This window comes from Punica granatum, unplaced genomic scaffold (genome assembly GCF_007655135.1).
Source record: "Punica granatum isolate Tunisia-2019 unplaced genomic scaffold, ASM765513v2 Contig00342, whole genome shotgun sequence".
Taxonomy (NCBI): Eukaryota; Viridiplantae; Streptophyta; class Magnoliopsida; order Myrtales; family Lythraceae; genus Punica; species Punica granatum.
This window is the reverse complement of record NW_022204291.1, coordinates 41,117-57,349: the sequence shown is the minus strand read 5'-3', so window position 1 is coordinate 57,349 and position 16,233 is coordinate 41,117. Positions and strand designations below refer to the sequence as shown.

At 38.3% G+C, this 16,233-nt stretch overlaps 2 protein-coding genes across 3 annotated transcripts; one reads left to right on the top strand and one right to left on the bottom strand.

Annotated features, from left to right (window-relative positions):
• The first annotated feature begins 1,741 nt into the window (after window positions 1-1,741).
• Window positions 1,742-4,033, top strand: LOC116190180 (magnesium-chelatase subunit ChlI, chloroplastic). Its single transcript, XM_031519839.1, has 3 exons — window positions 1,742-1,970; window positions 2,144-2,262; window positions 2,773-4,033. The coding sequence occupies exons 1-3, from the start codon at window positions 1,862-1,864 to the stop codon at window positions 3,823-3,825; spliced, it is 1,281 nt and encodes a 426-aa protein (XP_031375699.1). The 5' UTR covers window positions 1,742-1,861; the 3' UTR covers window positions 3,826-4,033.
• A 36-nt stretch (window positions 4,034-4,069) lies between these two features.
• On the bottom strand, window positions 4,070-5,773 carry LOC116190181 (nudix hydrolase 22, chloroplastic-like). 2 transcript variants are annotated; one of them, XM_031519841.1, is made up of 4 exons: window positions 5,280-5,773; window positions 4,793-4,935; window positions 4,464-4,583; window positions 4,070-4,362 (listed from the first exon to the last, which is right to left on the bottom strand). In XM_031519841.1, the coding sequence occupies exons 1-4, from the start codon at window positions 5,377-5,379 to the stop codon at window positions 4,171-4,173; spliced, it is 555 nt and encodes a 184-aa protein (XP_031375701.1). In that variant the 5' UTR covers window positions 5,380-5,773; the 3' UTR covers window positions 4,070-4,170. The 2 variants fall into 2 exon arrangements, with proteins under 2 accessions (XP_031375701.1, XP_031375702.1); XM_031519842.1 differs by having other exon boundaries at window positions 5,177-5,415.
• Between the last annotated feature and the right edge of the window lie 10,460 nt (window positions 5,774-16,233).

The window sequence follows — 16,233 nt, the reverse complement described above, 5'->3', positions numbered from 1 at the left end:
GTTTCGCTGCTCAAGTTTAAAATTTTTAATTTTTTTATTTACAATGTTGCTTGCCACATCAATCACCGTTGGTGATCGTTTGTCACGTGTCATTTATTAACGGCCATGTTAGCAGGATTGACGGAAATTTAGATGGATGCTAAATGGGACGAAAAAAAAAATGAAAGTTGGTATATTTTTTATTCAAAAAATATAGTTGTGATAAAACATAAAAATATAAAGTTCGTATATTTTTAATAAAAAATACAGTTTGTAATATAACTTAAAAAACTGTAAAGTTTGTGATATTTTTGAACATTTACCCTTTTATTTTAAAATTCGAAATTCAGATGTTTGATTTACTTAAAAAAAACTCCAAACATCGTGATTTTCTGAGCTGAGCAATTTATTTATTTACTTTTTTAAGGGGAAAATGACACTATTGGTCCCATATGTTTGTCATTTTTTAACTTCGAGTCCTAAATGTTTAGTTTGGAAAAATAAGTCCTAAAAGGTTTGGAAAAGTATCACCGTTGGTCCTAAATCTAACTGACCGTTACCGTCACGCCTACGTAGACCTAACGCCGTCAAATTCGTCCACGTGGCCGTTAAATGATAACGTGGCACATCGTGAGTGGTCACAAGTTGGTTCGGGTCCGGATGTCGGGTCTCACCTAGGATCGGGTTGGTTCGGGTCGAATGTCTTCTTCTTCACCACCCGATCAGCTCTGTTCTCTCCTCCTCTCTGTGCTGTGCTGTGGAACAGAGGAGCTTGCAGAGGAACGGATCTTCCTATTCCTCTTCTTGCAGTGCAACCTCAGCACCTCCAATTCCAGAGAAAAGGGACAGGAGGTTTACTCTCTCAGGAAAGAGCTCCTTGAGAACGAATAGGTGGTAGGCCACAGTATCTACCTGAAAGGGATTTCCCCAAGAAAAAAAACAGATTAAACACGGATGACCATTTTGACAAAAATAAAGAGGCCATAAGAACAAGTATGAACTTTGAATGGATAGATATAGGGGGAAATATAAGAGTACAACAAGTCTCACACAAGTAAATTGAATTTAATACCAATAAACCATGCACCTACTCAGACCCAAGCAACCCACAAATCACTTCATCAAAATAGACCAACCCTTCTCAGTTGACTTCAGTGAAACGGTTTTCTACTCAAAATCAGTGTCCAGAACTCTATCCATATCTTACACCCTAGCTTTGATCCGATTATACGTGGGGAAGGAGAAGACGAAGAAGAGGAAGATCTGCCCGTGATCGGCGGTTTGGAGGGGCGGCGCTTGGTTGCGTGGAGGAGAGGAGCCATGCTAGGGTTTCGAGCATGGGAGGGAGTCGGGTAAAGAAGAAGACACCCGGAGCCGAACCGACCCAATTATGGGAGGGACCCGACATCCAGACCCGAACCAACTCGTGATCACTCACGACGAGTCACATCATCATTTAACGGCCACGTGGACGAATTTGACGGCGTTAAGTCCACGTAGGCATGACAGTAACGGTCAATTAGATTTAGGATCAACGGTGACATTTTTCCAAACCTTTTAGGACTTATTTTTCCAAACTGAAACATTTAAGACTCAAAGTAAAAAAATGACAAACATATAGGACTAATAATGTCATTTTTCCCTTTTTTTAAGGTTTATATAGATGGATCTTTTATTTTCTTTTTTGTTTACAAAATTATTGACGAGGCCATGTAATAATACAACAATAAGTAAAGCGAAAGATCCTTTCACTCTCAGCACAACAGCCCGAAATCTATCATCATATCTTATCCTGAGACTCCCAAACAAAACCCAGTCCAATAGAAGAAGAAAAAAAACATCCCAATGTAAAGTTCCGTCCTTGCTCTCCTCACTGAACCACATGTCCATGGCGTCTCTGCTGGGCTCGTCCTCTGCTTCAATCTTCGCCTCCCGATCCCTCTCCTCCCCCTCCTCTAACCCCTCGCTTCCCCCAATCTCCTCAACCTCAGGTAACGTCTCTGAAGCAGCTCTTCTTTCCAGTTGGCTCATTTCTTTTGCCTCGTTATCAGCTCAAGTCTGTACTCAATCGAGCATCTGAGGCCTGGATTTGGTTAATGTAGCCGTAGAGCTTTGTGGGTTTTCCTGTTTGGGTGCTCTGATTGGGTGTTCTCGCGATTTGCAGTTCAGAGCACTGGGAAGAGATTCTTCGGTGGAATCGGGATTCGAACCCGCAAAGCGCGGTCGAACAAGTTTCATGTTGCGGTGACGAATGTTGCGACGGATATCAATTCTGTTGGACAGGTTCGGGTTTTTGATTCTCTCGAATTTACTTCCTTTGTGGAGCTGCTTCTATTCATGTGGGTATTCCTTTTAAAGTTGTGAAGAATTGAGGTGCATATAGTCGACTGGCTGTTCATTCGTGCTATAATACATTGGCTGAAGATCGTCGGCTAGTCCCCAGATAGATGTCATTCTAATTAAGAACGTCTTTTGGATGGTAGATGTACAGTTTTTTGAAGGGCGAAACCAACCTTCTTTCTTTGTTTTTTTTCTGCGAAGAGAGATACCGGAAACTGAGAAAGCTTTGACCAGTTTTCCAAAGTCCAAACCCCGAAGAAGCATGCTGGCTTCGATTTTGTGCAAGGACTGACTATGGCAATCTCAGCATTCCATGTTTACTGGTTAATTAATCAATTTTCCCATTTCATGATACTGTCTGTGTTAAGACTAGTTTGTTTTAAGCGCCTATCATTAGTATACCCTTCAAAGATAGAAGAGGAGCAGTCTAAGAGAATAATGACTAGTTTTCAGGCTCAGGAGGTTGCAGCTAAGGAGAGTCAGAGACCGGTTTATCCATTTGCCGCCATAGTCGGGCAGGACGAGATGAAGCTATGCCTCCTGCTCAATGTGATTGACCCAAAGATTGGTGGGGTCATGATCATGGGGGACCGTGGCACAGGTAAATCTACGACTGTCCGATCGCTGGTCGATCTGCTCCCAGAGATACAGGTGGTTGCAGGGGATCCCTACAACTCGGATCCTGAGGATCCAGAATCCATGGGAGTGGATGTGAGGGAAAGGATCATGAAGGGGGAGAAATTTCCTGTTGTTACTAGCAAAATCACTATGGTGGACTTGCCCCTCGGGGCCACTGAGGATAGGGTTTGTGGTACAATCGATATCGAGAAAGCCTTAACGGAAGGAGTCAAGGCTTTTGAACCAGGTCTTCTAGCAAAGGCCAATAGGGGCATACTGTACGTAGATGAAGTCAACCTATTAGATGACCACCTGGTGGATGTTTTGCTTGACTCTGCTGCATCAGGATGGAACACCGTGGAGAGAGAAGGGATCTCGATCTCCCATCCGGCCCGATTCATCCTCATTGGTTCTGGGAACCCTGAGGAAGGGGAACTTAGACCCCAGCTTCTTGACCGGTTTGGGATGCACGCCCAGGTCGGGACAGTTCGAGATGCTGAACTTAGGGTGAAAATCGTGGAGGAGAGGGCGAGGTTCGACAAGAACCCAAAGGACTTCCGTGAGTCATACAAGGCAGAGCAAGAGAAGCTCCAGAGCCAGATTTCCTCTGCTCGGAGTGGTCTTTCCTCAGTTCAGATGGACCAAGACCTGAAGGTGAAGATCTCGAAGGTATGTGCGGAGCTTAATGTCGATGGGTTGAGAGGAGATATCGTTACAAATAGAGCAGCTAAGGCATTGGCTGCACTGAAGGGTAGAGACAAAGTAACTGCCGAAGATATTGCCACCGTCATTCCTAATTGCCTAAGGCACCGTCTGAGGAAGGACCCGCTGGAGTCGATTGATTCGGGTCTGCTTGTTATCGAGAAGTTTTATGAGGTTTTCACCTAAGGATGAAGGTACACGATCTCCGTTTTTACGGTTTATGTCTTCCTTGGAGTGTTTACTATCAGCGTCGAATTTCATCATATGTTGTGTAGCCATTTTTGGATAATTTGCTAATGTAGATGGAAGATCTTAGCCCGTGGTATAGAGGATTCTTTGGATAGAATTGGAAGAGAAGATTCTGCTGAGAATTCAAGTGAAAAGTATCATGATTTCTTCTGTTTCCATATTTCTTTTACGAGAACGATTCTTTCTGCTCATCAACTGCATATTATCAGAACAAAATTACACTATGAAGTTCCAAAGAATCCTCCGAATTTTGGGACATTGATATCGGCGAAGAACTGATTGCTAATGCCACAATTTGGGGCTCCTGACTACAAATTCAGGTTCTTTCTGGTAAACTACCGATGCAGTCCTCGTCAGTATCGCAGCAGTTAGAGCAAATATAACAAATTTCTCATCCTCTGTTTCATAGTCGAAGAAATGGAGCAGACACCGATGCCCCCTCACCTGCAGCTCCTCCTCTCTTCTGTTCTTATCCTATGCCGATCAGCAAAAACACGAAGATAACATCTTCGGATAAATTTACGACAAGGGAAATAAAAAACGAACATGAGCTTATATGTAGAATTAGAAGAGACCTTGAGAAACATTTCCAATGGAGCATCGAGTATCAGCTCGACTTCGGTTGGGTCTGGAACCGGATTGTAGGTCTTCCGGTCCAAGAGCAGAGCCACTACAGGTACCACCGATATTCCACGCTGTGCACCTCAGACGAATGGTGTGCAATCAGTAATCATCAAAATGGAAAAGGATATCGATGTGACGAGAAATAACCAATCAAAATACAAATTATCATAATTTGATCAGCTCATCAGTTAGGTACTTTTGGTTTCGGTAACGATATATATAAAGATGAATCGGACACGACAACACAAACGGTTGTCTCGATATCGAAAAGGCTAGTTACCACGGAGACGAATGGGTGGAGAAGAGTTACGACTTGAAGAAGGGAAGCATCCAATCCTATCTCCTCCTTGGCCTCTCTCAGAGCAGTCTCCACATCATTTGCATCCCCTTCCTCTCTTTTCCCACCAGGCAATGCAACTTCTCCTGCAGTAAAATTTACAATCGACCACAATTCACAATCCGTGGATATAACCATCTATTTGCAATGAAGTCGTCCGAAATTCACTGGAAGTAATTTGCGACGGCCATTTCAGGGGAGAGCGATTAGTTTCAGTTAGTAAGTTGACATTATTGTAGTCTTACTGAAATTTTGTGGAAATCCATTTGCTCTTTTCTATATTCATTTTTCTTAATCGAAGAAAAGAAAGAAAAAATTGGAGCAGACCTAGATCGAGATGAGTGATAATCTCCGCCCAAAATCCTAGGCTGTGCATGTGATTATCCTCATTTTTACCCGCCTGCTACTTAGTTCCGCATGAAGACCGTACCAGCGTGAGAAGAGAGCGTGGAGGCCCGTTTGATGAGGATAACGCGCAGATCGCCGTTGTCACCTTCAAAGAGGCACACCAGAACGGCAGCTCGAACCATGCCGGTTGAGGATCCACCGGCTCGGGGGCTTGTTTCGTGCCCCCGTTGTTTATTGAGGAGTTGTTGATTGCAAGGTCAGAGCGAAGAGGCGGAGTCGGCCGGTCAAGGAGCTGGCGTGAGAGGGCCGTGAGCCTGTCCGAGGCCCTCCTTGATCTGGCAGCAACATCCATTTAGAGAGGCGGGCACAAGGGCTGCCGGGGAGTCGATCCGACCAGTATTGATTTTAGCGGAGGAGCTGGTGGTGGAGGAGATTATTAGGGTAGTTAGATAAGTTTGGAGGAGATTTTGATGTCCACTTGCACGCTAGTCTCCATAATTGAACTCTATGGAAGTCGGTCGAGCTAGCGTGGGGATTAGTTGGACAAAAATGGCCGGCGCAGCCCACTCCAAACTGTCTCCCAACTTGTGTCATATATAAAAGAGTTGTCTAAAATTTTGGACAGATTAGATGCAATAATATTGTCCAAAAACATTCTCTCTCTTTTTTTTTTTTTTACTGTCAATGGTGTCCGGCGCCGTAGCAACCGATTAGTCCACCAGGCAGTGTATTGTACGGCCTGGGGCGCACCATTAAACCCTAGATGTCGACCCCTGACAGTAAAAAAAGAAAAAGGAAAAAAGTTTTTGGATAATATTATTGCTTGTTATCAGCTTATTAGCGAATCCAACCCCTCATTGGTTATTGTCCAAAAACTTTCAGTTCCTTCTATTAGGAATCAATTTGAAACATGAACACTCGCAAGAAATTAGAGTGCCTGACCAGCAAGCTGATCTGCACAAGTCCATCAATCAATTGAAAAAAGGGGCAAAAAAAAGTCAAAGAAAAAAAGAGGTGATACAAAGATAGGGGACGAGGGGATGATGGCTAAGACTGTAAACCCCAAACGAAAGGCGTAACGAATTTACAAGCCAATAAGCACAAACGCTGCCCTCTCGATACATATCGCGAATGTCAACAGCCCTATCTCGCTGAAGAATATCATAAATGATGCGAAGAATAACTGCAGTCAATCCTGGCACTAATTGATCCCAACAATACTGTCGTATAGCCATCTAAAATATTATATATATAAAGTTGACAACACCCTAATAAAATAGGAGTAAAATAGTAAATCCGTTATTACTAGTTCATATACTGATATAATATGTAGAAATTAAATCATAATAATTAATTTTATAATTAATAATAATATATAAGGAAAATATCACCGTACAACATACTTTTTTGAATTTTTCCTCGCCGCAGCATAAATTCAAATCATTGCTCTATTTAGCACAATTTTTTTTACTACATGCATTTCGTTTTAATTCTATTCAAAAAAATGGCAGGAATGGATGGAATGCTGACGTGAAAACTTGTTTGGAGGGAATTTGTAAACAAATAAGAACTTAGGGGCAAAACTCAAAGGGGATTGACCTAGTGGTAATGAGCACTTTAAGTATCCACTTGATCCCGGGTTCGAAACACCTTGGAGCCACCGGAGTGCTTTTGGTATGATTACTCATTTCGTGCATTGCTGGGGGTTCACGGAACCTCGAGAATTAGTCGAACGAAACCTGGACACCCCAAATTAGCAAAAAAAAAAAACACAAAGAACTTAGGGGCAAAAATAAATAAAAAAAAACAAATTTTGAAAGTTAAAAGAAAAAAAGGGCCATTGAAGGAGGCGGCGGGGGTGGCCCCGCTGGGCGACCATGCCGGCGACCATGATTGGGGCGTGGACAGCCAACAGGGGCGACCCCCACGCCCTCAATTTGAGGGATCCTTGGCCACGCCGATTACCTTGATCCCGACTCCCCTACTGGCCCCTCACCCCCCGATTAGGGTCGCTGGCTTGCTCTCACCATGCTAGCGACCCCGATCGAGAGGTAGGCAGTCGGCGGAGCCGCTCCCATTGCCTCCTTTGATTCACCCCCGATTTTCCTCTTTAAAATAAAGTTTTTTAAATATTATTTTCTTTCTTTATGCCCCCAAATTCTTATTTGTTGCAAAACTGCCCCCAAACTAGCTGCCCATCAACATTCCCGGCATTTCCTAACGGGATATGGATAGCATGCTGAGCGATAAAAAAAAATGTTATACAAGGAAATGATTTGAATTTGAACTGTGGCGTGAAAAACTAAAAAAAAATACTTGTTGTACAGTGCTATCTTTCCTAATATATAAGTATAAAGACAATTTTCAAACATATAGGAAAGAATATTTCAAATTTCGATCATTGTTTATCACTTCATTAATAAATATACCTTTATAGTTGTAAGAAATAAAGAATCCTTTGTAATTATATAAACTTAAAATTAATAACTTAATAAATTTTAAAAATTATAGCTAATATTCTAAAAAGTTAATTCAAGTAAAATCTTCAATCAAGTGCTTGGATAATTTTATTTAAATTATTGAAATGTATAAGACTTAATACATGGAAAATCAGTTATAATAAAACACAAGTAAATAATGAAGTTTAAAAGTTTGGTTAGGTTCTGAGGGTATTAATTTTTCATTAAATAAAACTAACGATTCAATCTAAAAGTGCTCAAAGTTTTAATTAATTTTCTTAGAAATTAAATATTGTAACAATATATATGTTACATGAATTCCTTACTTAAGTGCTTTTAATACATATTGATATATGTTTTTCTATCACGAGTTTAAATTTAAATCATTAAGACTTTATAAATATAAAAGTAAAACCTTGCTTGTTAATATGAACTTTAAATTTATACCAATTATTGATTTCATTTTTAAAATTTTATATTAAAATTTTCTTTATAAAATTCATGCAACACACAGGTCCGATAAACTAGTTTTGTATATAATAGAGCTGACTGCATTTTCGTCCTTAAAAAGATTTCTCAACCTTCACTTTAGTCCCTGAAAGAAATTTGCTGCCACAATGCTCCCTCATTGTTCATTCTGTTGTTCAAAATAGCCCCAACGTTAACTCACAGTCATGGCCATGGGGGAAATCACTTGGGGAAGCTGACATGAAGCCCCTCTGGCTGACGACTGCAAAGAAAAAAACAAAACAAATTTATTTGCCTAATAAAACGAAATAGCAATGTGAACGCACTTATTACTATCGTTCATTTATTCATCGAAAGTCGAATAAAATATATGATAAGTGAAATAACTTTATTAAAAATACAATAAAAATAAACTAAAATGAATAACAGTTGCGAGAGTACGGAATTCGAATCGTACTCTTATTACATATTAATATATTATTTATTTTATCGTTAAGCGAACATATATATTAATATATTATTTTATAATTTTATTATTTACTTCACTGTTTAGTAATGTATTTATTATTGTGTTATTTTATAATATTATTATTACTTCATTGTTAAGAAATTTATTTTCCTAATAAAAATATATGATCGGAAATAAATTCCATGTAAAATCATTTTTCAAAAATATTTCACCCAAAAATTTTAAATAATTAACATCTATACATAATCATAATTTTTACTACATAACCAACATTAATTTGATAAAAAAATAAAAATAATGTAGAATAACTTAATAATAAAAATACAAATGTAGCTTTCAAAGTAAGATGCATTAATAAAAATATTAAGTTAACAACACAACGCATGAGATAAATTTATATTGTAATTATAACTAATTATCATAATTTTGATTAAAATAATTTTATTCATTTCATTTAATCGTTAACTTGAAAATTATTCAAAACTTAATTGTCCGATCATAAGTCTATTTATAAGGGTCTAATTATATCATAAATTATACTATTTTTCATGAGTAACAATCCTGCACAACGCATGAGTTGGGTGGCTAGTTAAAGTCAATGGTAATAACAAAAAGGATCAAACTGAGTGTGCAAACAAGCACCGGATTACGTTCTTTTTTTTTTCCGTAAGGATTCTTATCCCATCTTCGTCTTTTTTACGTTATATATATATATATATATAAAGTTTGAGGAAATGGAGAGATAAGGTGGGAAGTGTGGAGTTGATCGTATGTCATTGAAATCATCGTGAAGATCTTCATCATCATTGTCATCTTATGTCATCGAATTGGCCAAAATATCGGCTTGCTCGATCCAAAATTACTTTAAAATCACCAAAAGACGCATGAGCTAGAATTGGTCGGATCGTAACTATCTTATTATCCTATGATCCAACTAGTTATCCTAGACCTATCTTACCTTTTAGATCTTTGATCTGAATAGGCAGCTGGGTTAAGATCGTAAGATCATATTATTTTAAGATCCTGCAAGTTATCTTGACAACCTTGATTAAACGTGGTGAAACTTTTAACAAAATTGTTTGGAATACCTATTTCATATAATATACGTGAATTGAAATCATATATGGTACTTGCAATTATTAGACTTACTAAATGTATAGGTATTTTATTGAACCAACAAATTATATAAACACAAAGCCAAGATATATTTTCATTTTTCTATCGAGTGAGTAATTACTCAAACTTACTGGTGCATTTGACAACGTGTTATAGATCTGGAACAAGTATAGAATGTTATGATTTTACAGTGAAAATATTAAGTAAATTTAGGAAAATTGGAAAGTCGTGATTTACTTTAAAAGCTGTAGAATTAATTGGGATATAAAAGTTGAAAAAGAGGAAGAGTATCTCTAGAACATTATGTTACGCATGACCAAACTAAAGGAATGCTGCATCTCTTATAGATGTTTTGCTTTTAAATCTCGTTGAATATTTTGGCTTGTTCCAGCCCAATATTTTCCTTTTTCTTTTCACTTTGGACCTTAAAAATTATATTACTTTTTATAATTTTGAAACAAAAAAAATTGATTTTTTTTCTAAAAAAAAGCAATCAAGGGGGCAGTGGTAGCTAGCGAGGCAGCCACCATAGGTCGCCAACAAGCTAAGAGCTTGTCGGAGACCTTGTCTGTAGCATGGTGGTCGGCCGATGATTGACACTACCGGTATCTTCTCCATGGAGTAGATCTAGAACACCATATTTTGGCAGTGGTCACTCGTTGGCTGCCTATCTTTGACCCTATGAGGTTGCCGATGGGTGAAAAGAAAGGTCGGGGCAAGATCTTGGTGGTAGTGGTGGCTTGTCAACTAGCCACCACAGTCACAGATGAGGTTTTAGAGCAATGGTGGCCGGCTAACGAGCCATCACTGCCGAAATCTCGAGTCACCACTTCATATTCTGACCTCCCTTCTCTTTTCGAAATTGAAGAGACTAGGGGCTTGATCTCTAGCAGTGGTGGCTCCAATGTCAGCCACCACCACTCAAGCATGATTGGCGGCAACTTCTGGTGTAGCCGGTGACCACGACTAGGGCGGTGGTGACTGGCGTTGAAGCCACCATCCAAGGTTGTCAGGATAACGATCCTAACTAGAATGGGAAGGGGGTCATGGGATCGAGGATCGGATCAGATAGAAGATTGTAATATCCTATCTATAATTATTAATATATAGAAATATAAATGTATGCTTTCATATGCATCGCAACTCCTATTTATCATCACGGCTTTTATCTACCATAAAAAATCAACCTTGCTCATGTGATTTCAAGTTATGAAATGACCAATCATCAATAACAAGTCATAAAAAAAACACAAAATATCGTTTACAAGTTATCAAAAAGCAGCTCACAATTCACAAATGAAATTAGCGAATAAAAGTAAAATACAACCTTTATCTACCATAAAAAATTAACCCTGCTCATGCGATTTCAAGTTCTGAAATGACCAATCATTAATAACAAATCATAAAAAAGCGCAAGACATCGTACACAAGTTACCAAAAAGCAGCTCACAGTCCATAAATGAAATTATCGAACAAAAGTAAAAAACAACAATAAAGAAAGAAAAACAAATCACATGTCATGCAAATCATCGTGAAGATCTTCATTGTCATGAACACATACATCATCATCCATGGCTAACATGCATGTGCTTGGGCCAACTTTTTAAAAATTTCTTATGGTGTAACATCGCTAGGGTCACACAGATCCTAAGATCCTATGAATTGGCCCAAGATCATACTAAGATCCTATAATTTAAATCCTTATACTAAGATCAGAATCGGAAATTTGCCCATGTATCGTAAGATCCTAGGATCTGACTCGATATCCCAGTCTGTTCACCTCCAATATATCTTCCAAAATAATGTTACTCGGCTTTAGTGCGTCCTCATGGGGTCAGTCCGTCCCTTCATGGTATTTCTTTTTTTCCCTCTATTTGCTTTCTCCTGGTGAGATAAAACTTTTCTGGTGCAATATGGTGACAACCTCAATCTTTTTACGTTATATATATATATATAAAGTTTGAGGAAATGGAGAGATAAGGTGGGAAGTGTGGAGTTGATCGTATGTCATTGAAATCATCGTGAAGATCTTCATCATCATTGTCATCTTATGTCATCGGATGGCCAAAATATCGGCTTGTTCGACCCAAAATTACTTTAAAATCACCTAAAGACGCATGATCTAGAATTGGTCGGATCGTAACTATCTTATTATCCTATGATCCAACTAGTTATCCTAGACCTATCTTACCTTTTAGATCTTTGATCTGAATAGGCAGCTGGGCTTAAGATCGTAAGATCATATTATTTTAAGATCCTGCAAGTTATCTTGACAACCTTGATTAAACGTGGTGAAACTTTTAACAAAATTGTTTGGAATACCTATTTCATATAATATACGTGAATTGAAATCATATATGGTACTTGCAATTATTAGACTTACTAAATGTATAGGTATTTTATTGAACCAACAAATTATATAAACACAAAGCCAAGATATATTTTCATTTTTCTATCGAGTGAGTAATTACTCAAACTTACTGGTGCATTTGACAACGTGTTATAGATCTGGAACAAGTATAGAATGTTATGATTTTACAGTGAAAATATTAAGTAAATTTAGGAAAATTGGAAAGTCGTGATTTACTTTAAAAGCTGTAGAATTAATTGGGATATAAAAGTTGAAAAAGAGGAAGAGTATCTCTAGAACATTATGTTACGCATGACCAAACTAAAGGAATGCTGCATCTCTTATAGATGTTTTGCTTTTAAATCTCGTTGAATATTTTGGCTTGTTCCAGCCCAATATTTTCTTTTTCTTTTCACTTTGGACCTTAAAAATTATATTACTTTTTATAATTTTGAAACAAAAAAAATTGAATTTTTTTCTAAAAAAAAGCAATCAAGGGGGCAGTGGTAGCTAGCGAGGCAGCCACCATAGGTCGCCAACAAGCTAAGAGCTTGTCGGAGACCTTGTCTGTAGCATGGTGGTCGGCCGATGATTGACACTACCGGTATCTTCTCCATGGAGTAGATCTAGAACACCATATTTTGGCAGTGGTCACTCGTTGGCTGCCTATCTTTGACCCTATGAGGTTGCCGATGGGTGAAAAGAAAGGTCGGGGCAAGATCTTGGTGGTAGTGGTGGCTTGTCAACTAGCCACCACAGTCACAGATGAGGTTTTAGAGCAATGGTGGCCGGCTAACGAGCCATCACTGCCGAAATCTCGAGTCACCACTTCATATTCTGACCTCCCTTCTCTTTTCGAAATTGAAGAGACTAGGGGCTTGATCTCTAGCAGTGGTGGCTCCAATGTCAGCCACCACCACTCAAGCATGATTGGCGGCAACTTCTGGTGTAGCCGGTGACCACGACTAGGGCGGTGGTGACTGGCGTTGAAGCCACCATCCAAGGTTGTCAGGATAACGATCCTAACTAGAATGGGAAGGGGGTCATGGGATCGAGGATCGGATCAGATAGAAGATTGTAATATCCTATCTATAATTATTAATATATAGAAATATAAATGTATGCTTTCATATGCATCGCAACTCCTATTTATCATCACGGCTTTTATCTACCATAAAAAATCAACCTTGCTCATGTGATTTCAAGTTATGAAATGACCAATCATCAATAACAAGTCATAAAAAAAACACAAAATATCGTTTACAAGTTATCAAAAAGCAGCTCACAATTCACAAATGAAATTAGCGAATAAAAGTAAAATACAACCTTTATCTACCATAAAAAATTAACCCTGCTCATGCGATTTCAAGTTCTGAAATGACCAATCATTAATAACAAATCATAAAAAAGCGCAAGACATCGTACACAAGTTACCAAAAAGCAGCTCACAGTCCATAAATGAAATTATCGAACAAAAGTAAAAAACAACATATAAAGAAAGAAAAACAAATCACATGTCATGCAAATCATCGTGAAGATCTTCATTGTCATGAACACATACATCATCATCCATGGCTAACATGCATGTGCTTGGGCCAACTTTTTAAAAATTTCTTATGGTGTAACATCGCTAGGGTCACACAGATCCTAAGATCCTATGAATTGGCCCAAGATCATACTAAGATCCTATAATTTAAATCCTTATACTAAGATCAGAATCGGAAATTTGCCCATGTATCGTAAGATCCTAGGATCTGACTCGATATCCCAGTCTGTTCACCTCCAATATATCTTCCAAAATAATGTTACTCGGCTTTAGTGCGTCCTCATGGGGTCAGTCCGTCCCTTCATGGTATTTCTTTTTTTCCCTCTATTTGCTTTCTCCTGGTGAGATAAAACTTTTCTGGTGCAATATGGTGACAACCTCAATCTTTTTACGTTATATATATATATATAAAGTTTGAGGAAATGGAGAGATAAGGTGGGAAGTGTGGAGTTGATCGTATGTCATTGAAATCATCGTGAAGATCTTCATCATCATTGTCATCTTATGTCATCGGATGGACCAAAATATCGGCTTGTTCGACCCAAAATTACTTTAAAATCACCTAAAGACGCATGATCTAGAATTGGTCGGATCGTAACTATCTTATTATCCTATGATCCAACTAGTTATCCTAGACCTATCTTACCTTTTAGATCTTTGATCTGAATAGGCAGCTGGGCTTAAGATCGTAAGATCATATTATTTTAAGATCCTGCAAGTTATCTTGACAACCTTGATTAAACGTGGTGAAACTTTTAACAAAATTGTTTGGAATACCTATTTCATATAATATACGTGAATTGAAATCATATATGGTACTTGCAATTATTAGACTTACTAAATGTATAGGTATTTTATTGAACCAACAAATTATATAAACACAAAGCCAAGATATATTTTCATTTTTCTATCGAGTGAGTAATTACTCAAACTTACTGGTGCATTTGACAACGTGTTATAGATCTGGAACAAGTATAGAATGTTATGATTTTACAGTGAAAATATTAAGTAAATTTAGGAAAATTGGAAAGTCGTGATTTACTTTAAAAGCTGTAGAATTAATTGGGATATAAAAGTTGAAAAAGAGGAAGAGTATCTCTAGAACATTATGTTACGCATGACCAAACTAAAGGAATGCTGCATCTCTTATAGATGTTTTGCTTTTAAATCTCGTTGAATATTTTGGCTTGTTCCAGCCCAATATTTTCTTTTTCTTTTCACTTTGGACCTTAAAAATTATATTACTTTTTATAATTTTGAAACAAAAAAAAATTGAATTTTTTTTCTAAAAAAAAGCAATCAAGGGGGCAGTGGTAGCTAGCGAGGCAGCCACCATAGGTCGCCAACAAGCTAAGAGCTTGTCGGAGACCTTGTCTGTAGCATGGTGGTCGGCCGATGATTGACACTACCGGTATCTTCTCCATGGAGTAGATCTAGAACACCATATTTTGGCAGTGGTCACTCGTTGGCTGCCTATCTTTGACCCTATGAGGTTGCCGATGGGTGAAAAGAAAGGTCGGGGCAAGATCTTGGTGGTAGTGGTGGCTTGTCAACTAGCCACCACAGTCACAGATGAGGTTTTAGAGCAATGGTGGCCGGCTAACGAGCCATCACTGCCGAAATCTCGAGTCACCACTTCATATTCTGACCTCCCTTCTCTTTTCGAAATTGAAGAGACTAGGGGCTTGATCTCTAGCAGTGGTGGCTCCAATGTCAGCCACCACCACTCAAGCATGATTGGCGGCAACTTCTGGTGTAGCCGGTGACCACGACTAGGGCGGTGGTGACTGGCGTTGAAGCCACCATCCAAGGTTGTCAGGATAACGATCCTAACTAGAATGGGAAGGGGGTCATGGGATCGAGGATCGGATCAGATAGAAGATTGTAATATCCTATCTATAATTATTAATATATAGAAATATAAATGTATGCTTTCATATGCATCGCAACTCCTATTTATCATCACGGCTTTTATCTACCATAAAAAATCAACCTTGCTCATGTGATTTCAAGTTATGAAATGACCAATCATCAATAACAAGTCATAAAAAAACACAAAATATCGTTTACAAGTTATCAAAAAGCAGCTCACAATTCACAAATGAAATTAGCGAATAAAAGTAAAATACAACCTTTATCTACCATAAAAAATTAACCCTGCTCATGCGATTTCAAGTTCTGAAATGACCAATCATTAATAACAAATCATAAAAAAGCGCAAGACATCGTACACAAGTTACCAAAAAGCAGCTCACAGTCCATAAATGAAATTATCGAACAAAAGTAAAAAACAACAATAAAGAAAGAAAAACAAATCACATGTCATGCAAATCATCGTGAAGATCTTCATTGTCATGAACACATACATCATCATCCATGGCTAACATGCATGTGCTTGGGCCAACTTTTTAAAAATTTCTTATGGTGTAACATCGCTAGGGTCACACAGATCCTAAGATCCTATGAATTGGCCCAAGATCATACTAAGATCCTATAATTTAAATCCTTATACTAAGATCAGAATCGGAAATTTGCCCATGTATCGTAAGATCCTAGGATCTGACTCGATATCCCAGTCTGTTCACCTCCAATATATCTTCCAAAATAATGTTACTCGGCTTTAGTGCG